The following is a 14,716-nucleotide window of genomic DNA, read 5'->3' as shown; positions in this document are numbered from 1 at the left end:
TTCTAAGTCTGTTTCACTGCTGCCCTCGTTACTAGCTGCTGCTGTGTCCTGCTGAAACGTAAGTTTATTTGTTATTAGGGAAATTAATGCGAACAAATATATTTATGATTTTCGAACATTACTCTGATTATTTCAAGGAATACAAGATACTTACACTTCTTACATCTTCTGAGTCTGTTTCACTGCTGCCCTCGTTACTAGCTGCTGCTGTGTTCTGCTGAAACGTAAGTTTATTTGTTATTAGGGAAATTAATGCGAACAAATATATTTATGATTTTCGAACATTACTCTGATTATTTCAAGGAATACAAGATACTTACACTTATTACCTTTCTTTTTTCTTCTTCGATGGTGTTTATATGGAGATTTTAGCTCAATGTAGGCTCTTTCTCCGAGTAGACTTGTGTGTGTGTATGATCGCTAGGCGACCGATTAGCCGGCTGTATCGAACAGCCATACGTACGCGCGGGAAATAAATGCCTTCCGGGAGGACTTTTATGGGGAACTGGCCTGCTATTCAGTCGTTATAGGCAAGGAGAAAACCCGGAAAACTCCAAGCAGCCAGCCTGTCCGACCGTGGCGCGAACCCACGACGAACCTCCCAGTCTTTAGGGTCTGGTCACCACTACGATGAGCGGCAACGGAGACCACTCGCCCACTAGTTTCTCTCTATTCTCTCTTGTTTTATTTTATACTAGTAGCCCGGGACGCCCCCTAGTGGGCGTTTTAGCAGTATTACAAATTCCTATAAGGCATGTTTAATGCACTTAATATATGAAAGTTGTGTGCTTAATTTTTAAGTTTGATGTACTTAATATCAAACTTAATTTAAGTTTGATATTAAAATTAAGTTTGATGTACTTAATATATATAAATGTATACAACTGTTTCTTTGGTCGTGCCATGAAAGGTTTCTATTATTATATTAAAAAATTAGCTTAACTATTTCAAACCCTATCGTTTTATCGTAGCGGTTCAAATCTATCCGGTTTTTCGTTATTCGTACCCTAGTGAACATTACAGGCATTCCGTGACAATAATAAATTCCTATTACAAATATAATGAATTATTTATATTGTTATATTGACCAAATAATAATTTATTGGCCAAATGACTAATAATAATTTATATTGTTCATTTAAATAATAATTAAAATTGTTAATTTAATTTGAATGTTTTAAATATGACACACGATAGGGGTGCCTCTAGTGTCCGTTATCAAACGGTTACGGGACGGACGGAAGGAAGGACGGATACATGTTGAATGGGTTATATATATAGATACTTTTCACTAAAATTCAAAGACATCTCAAATGAAATTTAAACATCTGTTGATGTATGAATTATTAATAGATTTGTAAGTGACTTAATAGGAACACATTTTTTGTCAGCTGTTAAATTCATATTTTTCATTGAAAATCTTTGAAATTTAACATTTACAGATATAAACTCTTTCAATTTCATCATATCCATTAAAAAAACCAAAGAAACATATTTAGATGTTTATATGTTATTTTTGCTGTTGCATGTTATGAAACTATAGGAACAGAAAGTTTAAAAATAATAAAATTTATTTCTATTTATATCATATTTATAATTTTTAAATTTGAAATTATGTCAAATTTATCAAATTATATTATTTAATATCACACTATTATAAAAGCACTTGTTTACAATTTTTTTTAAATAAAAAGCTAAAAAAGTTTAGCTATTTCAGAATCAAAAATAATAATTTTTTAATATTAATTTTAAAATAATTATTTTATTACAGGAAAAATAAATTATATGGAAATTTTTCATAATTCAGTTGTAAACCAATAAAAATCTTAAAAATGTTTAAATACTTGTATATATTTATTTTTCCTAACAGAATCTGCATTGAAATACAGTACATCAATTATTATCCAATAATTTTTTTAACTAAATTTATCAAGAAAAATTCATTGTTTTATCCTTATCATTTTCAGATATATTTTTTTAGACAAATATATTTTTTAAAGACAAAAATACAATATATTTATATCTAATCAGACATAGATATAATATCTAATTGTTATAAAAACCAAACAAATCTAAAGTAATTTTTAAAATAAAATATAATAAAAGCTAATTACCATAGATTATCAAATCATTAAAAAAAAGTAAAAAGTTATTCATTGATGAAATTACTGGTCTTTGATAAATTATCCCAAGAATATCAGAACAGTTTACAAAAAATCAATAACATTTGTATGAATATTCAGCAATTGCTTTTTATATCTTTCAATAACTTGATAACCTAATTTATTTTTGGTTAATAGGCTTTTCCTGACTGTTAGAGTGACTATCACTTAAAAAAGGAGTACTGTGTTGAGTGTTGATTTTGCATTTTTACTTAATTCAAAATTTAATTGTTTTTACAGAAATGATAATGTCAGATTCTTACACATGCATATTTATTTATTCAAGTATAATTTTGTATATTAAAGAATCTAATTTATTACTTTTATTAGCAATGAAACGCTAAATGTTTTGGTTTATCTCTAAACTATAATAATAATATTCTAAAACTTACAAAAGTAATGTGCAACTACTAATATACCCTTTAAAGTTTCATATAAATTATATAAAAGCTAAAAATACAAGAATAGTAGTAACGTAGATTAAATTTTATGCATCATATATATGATCATCTCAAATATTAAATCTTCCTCCCAGTGTGAAACACTGTATGTGGATGACTTTCAGATCTCTTGCCCGTCTAGTAACATGAGTTTCATTGAGAGACAACTGCAAACCTCCCTAAATTGCATAGACAATTAGGCCAAGACCAATGGCTTTAGTTTTAACACGGAGAAGACCTCATGCATCCACTTTTGCTGAAGGCGTGGTTTGCACCTAGATCCCGAAATTCCCCTAAACAGGGTTAAAATCCCAATCGTCAAGGAGGCTAAGTTTATGGGTGTTACATTTGACCAAAAACTGACTTTCTTACAACATTTGTGCATCTTGAAGAGTAGATGTTTAAAATCTCTGAACCTCTTAAAGGTATTATGCTGTTTATCCTGGGGAGCAGACAAATATTCTATGCTCAGGATTTATAGGGCCATTGTCTGCTCAAAGCTGGACTACGGATGCATTGTTTATGGCTCTGTGCAAGAATCTACTCTTCAGATGCTGAATCCAATCCACCATCAAGCATTGCGTTTATGCACTGGTGCTTTTTGAACTTTTCCTGTTCAAAATTTGTACATGGATGCTCATGAGCCTCCACTATCTCTTAGGAGAGAACAGTTGTCTCTTTTTTATTACATTAAACAGAAATCTCAGAATAAACTTTCAGCTGATTGTCCAGATACTCAGCTGAAAAGATTATTTGCAGCTCAGATGAGTAGTATCCCTACTTTCAACATGAGAATGGAGAATGTCAGCACGATTGACCTGGACACAAGCAACATCTCACAGGTTGAGGTTAATAGTATTTCACCTTGGTCAACCCCAGCGATAAATGTTGACTTAAGCTTAAAGCAGTTCCCAAAAGAAACCATGCCAGATTACGTCTATAGACAGCACTTTGCAGAAATTCAACACTGTGACAGGAATTTAATTCCTATATACACTGATGGATCTAAATCGGATAACTAGGTTGGCTCAGCCTTTGTTTGCCAGGATGAAATCATGGCAGAGCAAATAGCACTGAATTCTTCCATCTTTTCTGCTGAGTTGCAGGCTATTTATTTAGCCCTAAATTATATAAATATGAAAGGTCATCGTTGCTGCGTGATTTACACTGACTCAGTTAGTGCACTTCAGGCTTTGATCTCATCTGAACCTAGTTCTCATTCTATTGATTAAAATTCATAATCTGATTTGCCATCTTCTTGCAAGAAATTTCTCTATAAAATTTTGTTGGGTCCCAGGCCATGTAGGTATAAGAGAAAATGAAGAAGCTGACGCAGCTGCAAAGTCAGCAAGTCTGTCTCAGCATACAATGTTTATTGAAGGAGGCGATTTGAAGCTAGTTGTTAAAAAAAATGACTAGCAGAGAGATGGCAAAATTTGTGGAATGCACAAGTCCACAATAAACTATATGAGAACCTATGATAGAGAATTGGACACATAAGAAACCCTATGACAGGAGATCTGAGGTTATTTTCACTCGTTTGAGAATTGGACATACTCGGTTGACTCATCAATACCTTTTGAAGGGCAACAAGCAGCCAGTATGCCAGTATTCCAACTGTCCTCTTACTATAAAACACATACTGCTTGATTGCTCTGCTTTTGAGACCAGGCATAGACAGTATTTTGGGACAGGGTGTTCGAAAGAGATTCTGGGCCAGAGGCCCAATCTTTATAATGTATTGGACTTTTTAAAAGTCACTAATTTGTATACAGAGATTTAACTATTTATTTATTTATTTTTCACTTTTTCAAGTATTATTTGTTTGTCATTATTATGTATATACTCGTTGTTGTTTTTTTGTTGTTATAATATATAATATATATATGTCGAGTTGGGCAAATTAACCATTTGGTGTGGCGCAGATTGGCGTCTTTAGCCCTTGCTCCAAAAAACTGCAACCAACCAACTCAAATATTAAAAATAATACAATGACTTCAAAATAAAACATGTAAAAATAATAAGGCTTAGTAATGAAAAAAGAAAATAAAGATAGAGAAAGATTAATAGACAATGAAAACTAATATATACAAAAACAATTACTTTTTAAGTACATATATATTAAACTATCAAAATATATATAATTTTTACATTTAATTCACATTTATCATATAAATGGCAAACTGTTATCTATATGAATAATAAGTAGTAAGATAATGATAATGCACTGTAGTCAAACTGCTTATAAAAATATATTTGATATGACTATTAATCATGCTTGTTGTAAAACATATTTAACATATGATAAATAATGATATATTAAATGCATCTTACATAAAGCATGATTTACAATATGTTACACATAATAATGCAATTTGGTGTAATTTTGTGTTTAACATCTGACAGTTAATATAACTAATTTCATGAAGTAAACTCAACTAATTTCATGAAGTAAACTCAATATTGTTTTTAATTGGTTAGTTCTATGTATGTAAATAAAACTGTATTTATATATAAATTGAAAAAGAAATTTATCCTAACGATTCAATTTTATTGAATCTCCTGTTTTCAATTAAGAAATACAACATTGCTTTCTAGAGCAATTTCTTATTAAACACAATTTACAGATTTCTTGGAAAAGTTGAGGTATAACAATATTCATATCGTGTTACAGACACTTATGTAAGAGCAACTGCTGAAGGACTTTTGGTCTAAAATGCATTTTGCAAAAAGAGAAAATGCCTTATATTATATCTCAACTATTTACAAAATTTTTAACTGTGTTTAATAAAGAATTGCTCTGAAAGTCAATGTAATATTTTGTAAGTTAGACAGCAAAAGATTGAAAAGGAAATGCTAAAAATTCCCTAATGGATAAATTAATTAATAGATGAAATTATAACAAAGATATAAACTTTAGCTAAGGATTCAAAGTTTTATAATTCTAACATTTTTTATGTAATGTATTTTTTTTAAATAACTTTCTTACCTCAAGTTTTTCATAGGACCATACTTCTATGTTGATGAAAATGAATTAACAAAGAAGAATAGTCCTATGAGAAGAATTACATAAATAAAAATAAAATAGGACTGAAATAAAATTAAATAAATAAATTCATAATTCTGTTATTTAATAAGTAAATATAAAAACAGAAGTAATAGCAATATTAATTGAATGTTAATTTTTTTTATTTCTTTAAAATAAAACTATATAACTAATACTTCAAATTTGTCATAAAATTTTACTCAATATAAAACTACGAAGTATTTTCATTTGATAAGCATAGTAAAATCAGATCAATTTTACAAATATTAATTCAAGTTTATCACTGCTTAATATTGTCAGAAATTCTGGATAACACTAAAAGCAATTATGTTTTAAGGCAATGTCCAGAGACATTGCTCATTACTCTAATAGGAAATTACTTAAAATTTTAAATACTAATAATTTCATATCCATAATAAAACATTTTATTGAATAAAAAGAAGAACTACTATAAACACTTTGAATTTACAATATATTTTGAAGCATACAAATAAATTAACTAAGAAAATACTTGAGCATAAATAAATGATTTTTTTTTTGTATAGTTACTTTAAGAAAATGAAATTAATCTATTTAAATTTTTATTGTTTTAATAGAGTGGTGATAATATAAATTAATTCTTAAATTCTTGACTATTAAATAAAAATGAAATTCTTATAAATTAAAAAAATAAAAAAAAATTAGTATAGTTAAGCTTACACATATGTAAATTGTATTAGCATAGTTTAAAAACAAACAATTTTTTCTTTTAAAAAATTTATCAAATAATTCCACATTTTCTGTCACAGTATTCATATATAGTAGAATCTACTCGCTGTAATCACACATACTGTTATTAGTCATATAATGTCATCAAAATTAGCAAATTCCAAAACATAAGTTTGCTTAATGTAATCAGTGTTTTGTTACTGCTAACATTATCTTCAAGTAATTATGCATTTTTAAGCCACTTTTTTCCTCCTATCAGCATCAAAATGTGGCTGTAATATACAATCATCATCAGTTTTAACCAGTGTTTAGATGTTAAATGCTACTTATTTTAATCATTATTTGCTCACAGTNAATAATAATTTTATTAATTTTCAATTTAAAATTTTCTTTTCTGTTTGACAAAAAAGTGGAAGGAAATTTAAGAAAAAAAAATCTAAATCCATACTCTAACATATGAACATGAAATAAAAATACACAGAGCAGATTAAATCTGACAATAGTAAAGTATGGAGAATATTTAGAATGACAAGATTATGGGAAAACTTCAAGAAAATTATTTTTGTGTAGCTAATGACAGAATTTAGTGAATGGGTTATAAGTGATTTTATGACAGCTGTGACAGGATTTGGTAGTTTCAGTTCTAGTGCTGAGCACTGAAAAAAATCTGTCATAACATTCTGCCATAGTATAGTTCTATCTCTCTACCACTTGTACTTACAACTATGTACAGTACTGTTGATCACAGGAAAATGCTGAGTTTTTGAATGCTCAAGCATTGCAGTGAAATAATATCCATCCATATCATCTTTGCCTTCATTTATTACAGATACTTCAATGTAGAGTATCAAATACTGATTCAAATCAATCTTTGTAGAAGTTCATACATATTGGAGATCTGAACATCTATATTACAAATTCCGTTGACAATAAAATAACAATAAACATCAGCAACAAAGGATTTGAAATAGTTGCAGATAATGTAAGAGGAAAGGTATATCTACAATGAGATTACCTAAGAATCTGGCTGAGCATACCAAGAGGCACCATTGGGTGGATGATGAGGTGGTTTACTGCTAGCTGAGGGATGATATAGATGAAAACTGCTTGCATGGTGAGCATATAATTGTTGTTGGTGTTCAGAACTTAATGCCTGTTGAGCATGAGAATGACTGTAATCAATTGTACTTGGATGTACAAATACCTGTGGTTTTAAGGGTAGATGTTGTAATGATGTGTCTGGCACATAATGATGCATGTGGGGAATTGCTGCTGCAGCAGCAGCTGCTGCTGCTTCGGTAAAAGAAGTAGTATCAGATATACCTGGATGAAATTTTTCTCTTGGTGACACAGAAGCAGGAGGAGTCATGGCACTGTAGGTGTCCATATAACTACTCATGGTTACGGGAGCAGTGGAATAACCCGGTATCACACCATATGATTCTGCTGCCATTTTTGCAGGTATCATAAATTGTGGAGTTTGTTCAGTATATGATTCTCCTCCACTGCTGGGTGGAGTTGGAAGGGTTCCTTGTACTTCTCCATAATATGAAGAACGACTAACGTGTGTACCTGACCTAATAACAGATTCTCTGTTCACATACAATTGTCTTAAAAATGAAGATGCTGGTAATGTTGTTTGTGATCCACCTATCCACTGAATTGTGGATCGCTGCGATTGTTGAGGGTGTGACTGAGATTTTTGTGATAGTGTCTCTTGACTTAAATTTGTATGATTTGTAGTTCCCACTGAGGGAAGATGTTTATTCATTGCATCTTCAAGCTCTTTTACTGACATTGCTGAAGCACCATTAGTCTCTATATGGGAAGAACGAAGAGAATTAGGAGAACGCTTCCATGGTCTGGCAACTCCTTTTTGACTATCGCTGTCACTATTTGCCTGAATTTCTGGCCTGTTTAATTGATCATGTGGACTGGATGTATCTTCTCTATGGGATAACAATGTTCTTTCAGGACTAACCACAACATTTCTTTCGCCATTAGGTAAATAGTCACTGCCTGACATAGGACTGCTATTAAGACTAGACACACTTGCTGTCTGTGACTTTGGACTGGTTTTATGATCATCAACTGTTATACATTCTGCAGGAAGTTTTCTTTTACGTTGCCTACTATGATGGCTTTGATGAATTCCAATATCTCTGGAAGATTTTTCTTCCACATAATGTGGTGTATCAACGGTTAGATCTAGCTGTTCAGGATCAACATCAAAATCTCCAGTAGAATCCTCTTGACCACATCCTGTTTCCTAAATACAAAAAGTATTCAATATATTATAACACAATAAAACATAAAAATATAAATATAAAATAGTTTAGCTAAAATAACTTAATATATTTTATGCATTAATTATACTAAATATTCTTTTATCCTGCATAAAAGTTCATTAACAGAATTCATAGTTTCAAGAAAAGCCATCTTCATTAGATCAATAATTGTTATTGAAGAAAAATTTATAATAATTCAAAGCTAAGTACATTTTTCTTTTTATAATCAAAACGTTGACTATAATTTCACTGAAATTTCAGGCAATGCTTGAATGTCTTTCTTTGTTATAAAACTTACTAATAATTTCTTACAAAATGAGAGCTTAAATGGCAAAAATATCTCAAATTTCTCAAAAAACTTTAATTGACAAATAATAAATTATTAAATATTGTCAAATACTTTAATTTTAATATTTCATTCAATATTCATATATTTCATTCACCTGACTATTAATATAATTTTCTCATTGTTTCAATGAGAAAATTATATTAATAGTCAGGTGAAAGCATGGAATTTTTTAAAACCCACATTATTTTCTCATAATGTAGTGTATTAATTTTTACAAGATAGTTAATAGATATTTATTTAATATTTTTTTTAAAATAAAGATTAAAGATCTAGGATGAAATAGTTTTAAAAATTTGCATATAGGAGAAAATAACCAACCTATAAAGAAAAGTCAACTCCACTAATGTTAATTGTGTTCTGATGATTGTAAATGGACATTCAGTACACTTCAAAAATATTTTCCTGATTTAGTTTTTCAATATTGTAATTTTTAAATAAATTTTTTTATTTAATTTTTTTATTCTTCTCAAATAAGAAGTTAAACTTGTGTGCACAGCCTTGATAAGCTTCAATAATCATATCTAACTCTCTCAAATTTTAATAAGAAATACTTTAATTTTATAATTTTTTAAATCTATAATTCATGTTAGAAAATATTAATCTTATGAAAACAGTAAATAATTTCAAACAATTTGGTTTGCANACTAGTTTCTCTCTATTCTCTCTTGTTTTATTTTATACTAGTAGCCCGGGACGCCCCCTAGTGGGCGTTTTAGCAGTATTACAAATTCCTATAAGGCATGTTTAATGCACTTAATATATGAAAGTTGTGTGCTTAATTTTTAAGTTTGATGTACTTAATATCAAACTTAATTTAAGTTTGATATTAAAATTAAGTTTGATGTACTTAATATATATAAATGTATACAACTGTTTCTTTGGTCGTGCCATGAAAGGTTTCTATTATTATATTAAAAAATTAGCTTAACTATTTCAAACCCTATCGTTTTATCGTAGCGGTTCAAATCTATCCGGTTTTTCGTTATTCGTACCCTAGTGAACATTACAGGCATTCCGTGACAATAATAAATTCCTATTACAAATATAATGAATTATTTATATTGTTATATTGACCAAATAATAATTTATTGGCCAAATGACTAATAATAATTTATATTGTTCATTTAAATAATAATTAAAATTGTTAATTTAATTTGAATGTTTTAAATATGACACACGATAGGGGTGCCTCTAGTGTCCGTTATCAAACGGTTACGGGACGGACGGAAGGAAGGACGGATACATGTTGAATGGGTTATATATATAGATACTTTTCACTAAAATTCAAAGACATCTCAAATGAAATTTAAACATCTGTTGATGTATGAATTATTAATAGATTTGTAAGTGACTTAATAGGAACACATTTTTTGTCAGCTGTTAAATTCATATTTTTCATTGAAAATCTTTGAAATTTAACATTTACAGATATAAACTCTTTCAATTTCATCATATCCATTAAAAAAACCAAAGAAACATATTTAGATGTTTATATGTTATTTTTGCTGTTGCATGTTATGAAACTATAGGAACAGAAAGTTTAAAAATAATAAAATTTATTTCTATTTATATCATATTTATAATTTTTAAATTTGAAATTATGTCAAATTTATCAAATTATATTATTTAATATCACACTATTATAAAAGCACTTGTTTACAATTTTTTTTAAATAAAAAGCTAAAAAAGTTTAGCTATTTCAGAATCAAAAATAATAATTTTTTAATATTAATTTTAAAATAATTATTTTATTACAGGAAAAATAAATTATATGGAAATTTTTCATAATTCAGTTGTAAACCAATAAAAATCTTAAAAATGTTTAAATACTTGTATATATTTATTTTTCCTAACAGAATCTGCATTGAAATACAGTACATCAATTATTATCCAATAATTTTTTTAACTAAATTTATCAAGAAAAATTCATTGTTTTATCCTTATCATTTTCAGATATATTTTTTTAGACAAATATATTTTTTAAAGACAAAAATACAATATATTTATATCTAATCAGACATAGATATAATATCTAATTGTTATAAAAACCAAACAAATCTAAAGTAATTTTTAAAATAAAATATAATAAAAGCTAATTACCATAGATTATCAAATCATTAAAAAAAAGTAAAAAGTTATTCATTGATGAAATTACTGGTCTTTGATAAATTATCCCAAGAATATCAGAACAGTTTACAAAAAATCAATAACATTTGTATGAATATTCAGCAATTGCTTTTTATATCTTTCAATAACTTGATAACCTAATTTATTTTTGGTTAATAGGCTTTTCCTGACTGTTAGAGTGACTATCACTTAAAAAAGGAGTACTGTGTTGAGTGTTGATTTTGCATTTTTACTTAATTCAAAATTTAATTGTTTTTACAGAAATGATAATGTCAGATTCTTACACATGCATATTTATTTATTCAAGTATAATTTTGTATATTAAAGAATCTAATTTATTACTTTTATTAGCAATGAAACGCTAAATGTTTTGGTTTATCTCTAAACTATAATAATAATATTCTAAAACTTACAAAAGTAATGTGCAACTACTAATATACCCTTTAAAGTTTCATATAAATTATATAAAAGCTAAAAATACAAGAATAGTAGTAACGTAGATTAAATTTTATGCATCATATATATGATCATCTCAAATATTAAATCTTCCTCCCAGTGTGAAACACTCTCTGTATGTGGATGACTTTCAGATCTCTTGCCCGTCTAGTAACATGAGTTTCATTGAGAGACAACTGCAAACATCCCTAAATTGCATAGACAATTAGGCCAAGACCAATGGCTTTAGTTTTAACACGGAGAAGACCTCGTGCATCCACTTTTGCTGAAGGCGTGGTTTGCACCTAGATCCCGAAATTCCCCTAAACAGGGTTAAAATCCCAATCGTCAAGGAGGCTAAGTTTATGGGTGTTACATTTGACCAAAAACTGACTTTCTTACAACATTTGTGCATCTTGAAGAGTAGATGTTTAAAATCTCTGAACCTCTTAAAGGTATTATGCTGTTTATCCTGGGGAGCAGACAAATATTCTAAGCTCAGGATTTATAGGGCCATTGTCTGCTCAAAGCTGGACTACGGATGCATTGTTTATGGCTCTGTGCAAGAATCTACTCTTCAGATGCTGAATCCAATCCACCATCAAGCATTGCGTTTATGCACTGGTGCTTTTTGAACTTTTCCTGTTCAAAATTTGTACATGGATGCTCATGAGCCTCCACTATCTCTTAGGAGAGAACAGTTGTCTCTTTTTTATTACATTAAACAGAAATCTCAGAATAAACTTTCAGCTGATTGTCCAGATACTCAGCTGAAAAGATTATTTGCAGCTCAGATGAGTAGTATCCCTACTTTCAACATGAGAATGGAGAATGTCAGCACGATTGACCTGGACACAAGCAACATCTCACAGGTTGAAGTTAATAGTATTTCACCTTGGTCAACCCCAGCGATAAATGTTGACTTAAGCTTAAAGCAGTTCCCAAAAGAAACCATGCCAGATTACGTCTATAGACAGCACTTTGCAGAAATTCAACACTGTGACAGGAATTTAATTCCTATATACACTGATGGATCTAAATCGGATAACTAGGTTGGCTCAGCCTTTGTTTGCCAGGATGAAATCATGGCAGAGCAAATAGCACTGAATTCTTCCATCTTTTCTGCTGAGTTGCAGGCTATTTATTTAGCCCTAAATTATATAAATATGAAAGGTCATCGTTGCTGCGTGATTTACACTGACTCAGTTAGTGCACTTCAGGCTTTGATCTCATCTGAACCTAGTTCTCATTCTATTGATTAAAATTCATAATCTGATTTGCCATCTTCTTGCAAGAAATTTCTCTATAAAATTTTGTTGGGTCCCAGGCCATGTAGGTATAAGAGAAAATGAAGAAGCTGACGCAGCTGCAAAGTCAGCAAGTCTGTCTCAGCATACAATGTTTATTGAAGGAGGCGATTTGAAGCTAGTTGTTAAAAAAAATGACTAGCAGAGAGATGGCAAAATTTGTGGAATGCACAAGTCCACAATAAACTACATGAGAACCTATGATAGAGAATTGGACACATAAGAAACCCTATGACAGGAGATCTGAGGTTATTTTCACTCGTTTGAGAATTGGACATACTCGGTTGACTCATCAATACCTTTTGAAGGGCAACAAGCAGCCAGTATGCCAGTATTCCAACTGTCCTCTTACTATAAAACACATACTGCTTGATTGCTCTGCTTTTGAGACCAGGCATAGACAGTATTTTGGGACAGGGTGTTCGAAAGAGATTCTGGGCCAGAGGCCCAATCTTTATAATGTATTGGACTTTTTAAAAGTCACTAATTTGTATACAGAGATTTAACTATTTATTTATTTATTTTTCACTTTTTCAAGTATTATTTGTTTGTCATTATTATGTATATACTCGTTGTTGTTTTTTTGTTGTTATAATATATAATATATATATGTCGAGTTGGGCAAATTAACCATTTGGTGTGGCGCAGATTGGCGTCTTTAGCCCTTGCTCCAAAAAACTGCAACCAACCAACTCAAATATTAAAAATAATACAATGACTTCAAAATAAAACATGTAAAAATAATAAGGCTTAGTAATGAAAAAAGAAAATAAAGATAGAGAAAGATTAATAGACAATGAAAACTAATATATACAAAAACAATTACTTTTTAAGTACATATATATTAAACTATCAAAATATATATAATTTTTACATTTAATTCACATTTATCATATAAATGGCAAACTGTTATCTATATGAATAATAAGTAGTAAGATAATGATAATGCACTGTAGTCAAACTGCTTATAAAAATATATTTGATATGACTATTAATCATGCTTGTTGTAAAACATATTTAACATATGATAAATAATGATATATTAAATGCATCTTACATAAAGCATGATTTACAATATGTTACACATAATAATGCAATTTGGTGTAATTTTGTGTTTAACATCTGACAGTTAATATAACTAATTTCATGAAGTAAACTCAACTAATTTCATGAAGTAAACTCAATATTGTTTTTAATTGGTTAGTTCTATGTATGTAAATAAAACTGTATTTATATATAAATTGAAAAAGAAATTTATCCTAACGATTCAATTTTATTGAATCTCCTGTTTTCAATTAAGAAATACAACATTGCTTTCTAGAGCAATTTCTTATTAAACACAATTTACAGATTTCTTGGAAAAGTTGAGGTATAACAATATTCATATCGTGTTACAGACACTTATATAAGAGCAACTGCTGAAGGACTTTTGGTCTAAAATGCATTTTGCAAAAAGAGAAAATGCCTTATATTATATCTCAACTATTTACAAAATTTTTAACTGTGTTTAATAAAGAATTGCTCTGAAAGTCAATGTAATATTTTGTAAGTTAGACAGCAAAAGATTGAAAAGGAAATGCTAAAAATTCCCTAATGGATAAATTAATTAATAGATGAAATTATAACAAAGATATAAACTTTAGCTAAGGATTCAAAGTTTTATAATTCTAACATTTTTTATGTAATGTATTTTTTTTAAATAACTTTCTTACCTCAAGTTTTTCATAGGACCATACTTCTATGTTGATGAAAATGAATTAACAAAGAAGAATAGTCCTATGAGAAGAATTACATAAATAAAAATAAAATAGGACTGAAATAAAATTAAATAAATAAATTCATAATTCTGTTATT

General features: G+C 29.0%; 1 protein-coding gene and 1 long non-coding RNA gene across 2 annotated transcripts in view; both read right to left on the bottom strand.

Moving 5' to 3' along the window:
• Window positions 1-16: 16 nt before the first annotated feature.
• On the bottom strand, window positions 17-248 carry LOC111618973. The gene is made up of 2 exons (XR_002755668.1): window positions 155-248; window positions 17-48 (listed from the first exon to the last, which is right to left on the bottom strand). It is a non-coding gene; the product is annotated as an uncharacterized LOC111618973 (long non-coding RNA).
• Window positions 249-6,750: 6,502 nt separating this feature from the next.
• The window catches only part of LOC111618974 (protein trachealess-like), an 85,674-nt gene continuing 77,708 nt past the window's right edge, over window positions 6,751-14,716 (bottom strand). The window contains exon 12 of the mRNA XM_023360600.1: window positions 6,751-8,625. Within this exon, the coding sequence (XP_023216368.1) occupies window positions 7,372-8,625 (1,254 nt within the window). The 3' untranslated portion in view covers window positions 6,751-7,371. The remainder of the gene's footprint in view (window positions 8,626-14,716) is intronic.

Source organism: Centruroides sculpturatus, unplaced genomic scaffold, assembly GCF_000671375.1.
Source record: "Centruroides sculpturatus isolate CEXI.00-Female unplaced genomic scaffold, Cexi_2.0 scaffold241, whole genome shotgun sequence".
Taxonomy (NCBI): domain Eukaryota; kingdom Metazoa; phylum Arthropoda; class Arachnida; order Scorpiones; family Buthidae; genus Centruroides; species Centruroides sculpturatus.
This window is presented reverse-complemented; position numbering and strand designations above follow the sequence as displayed.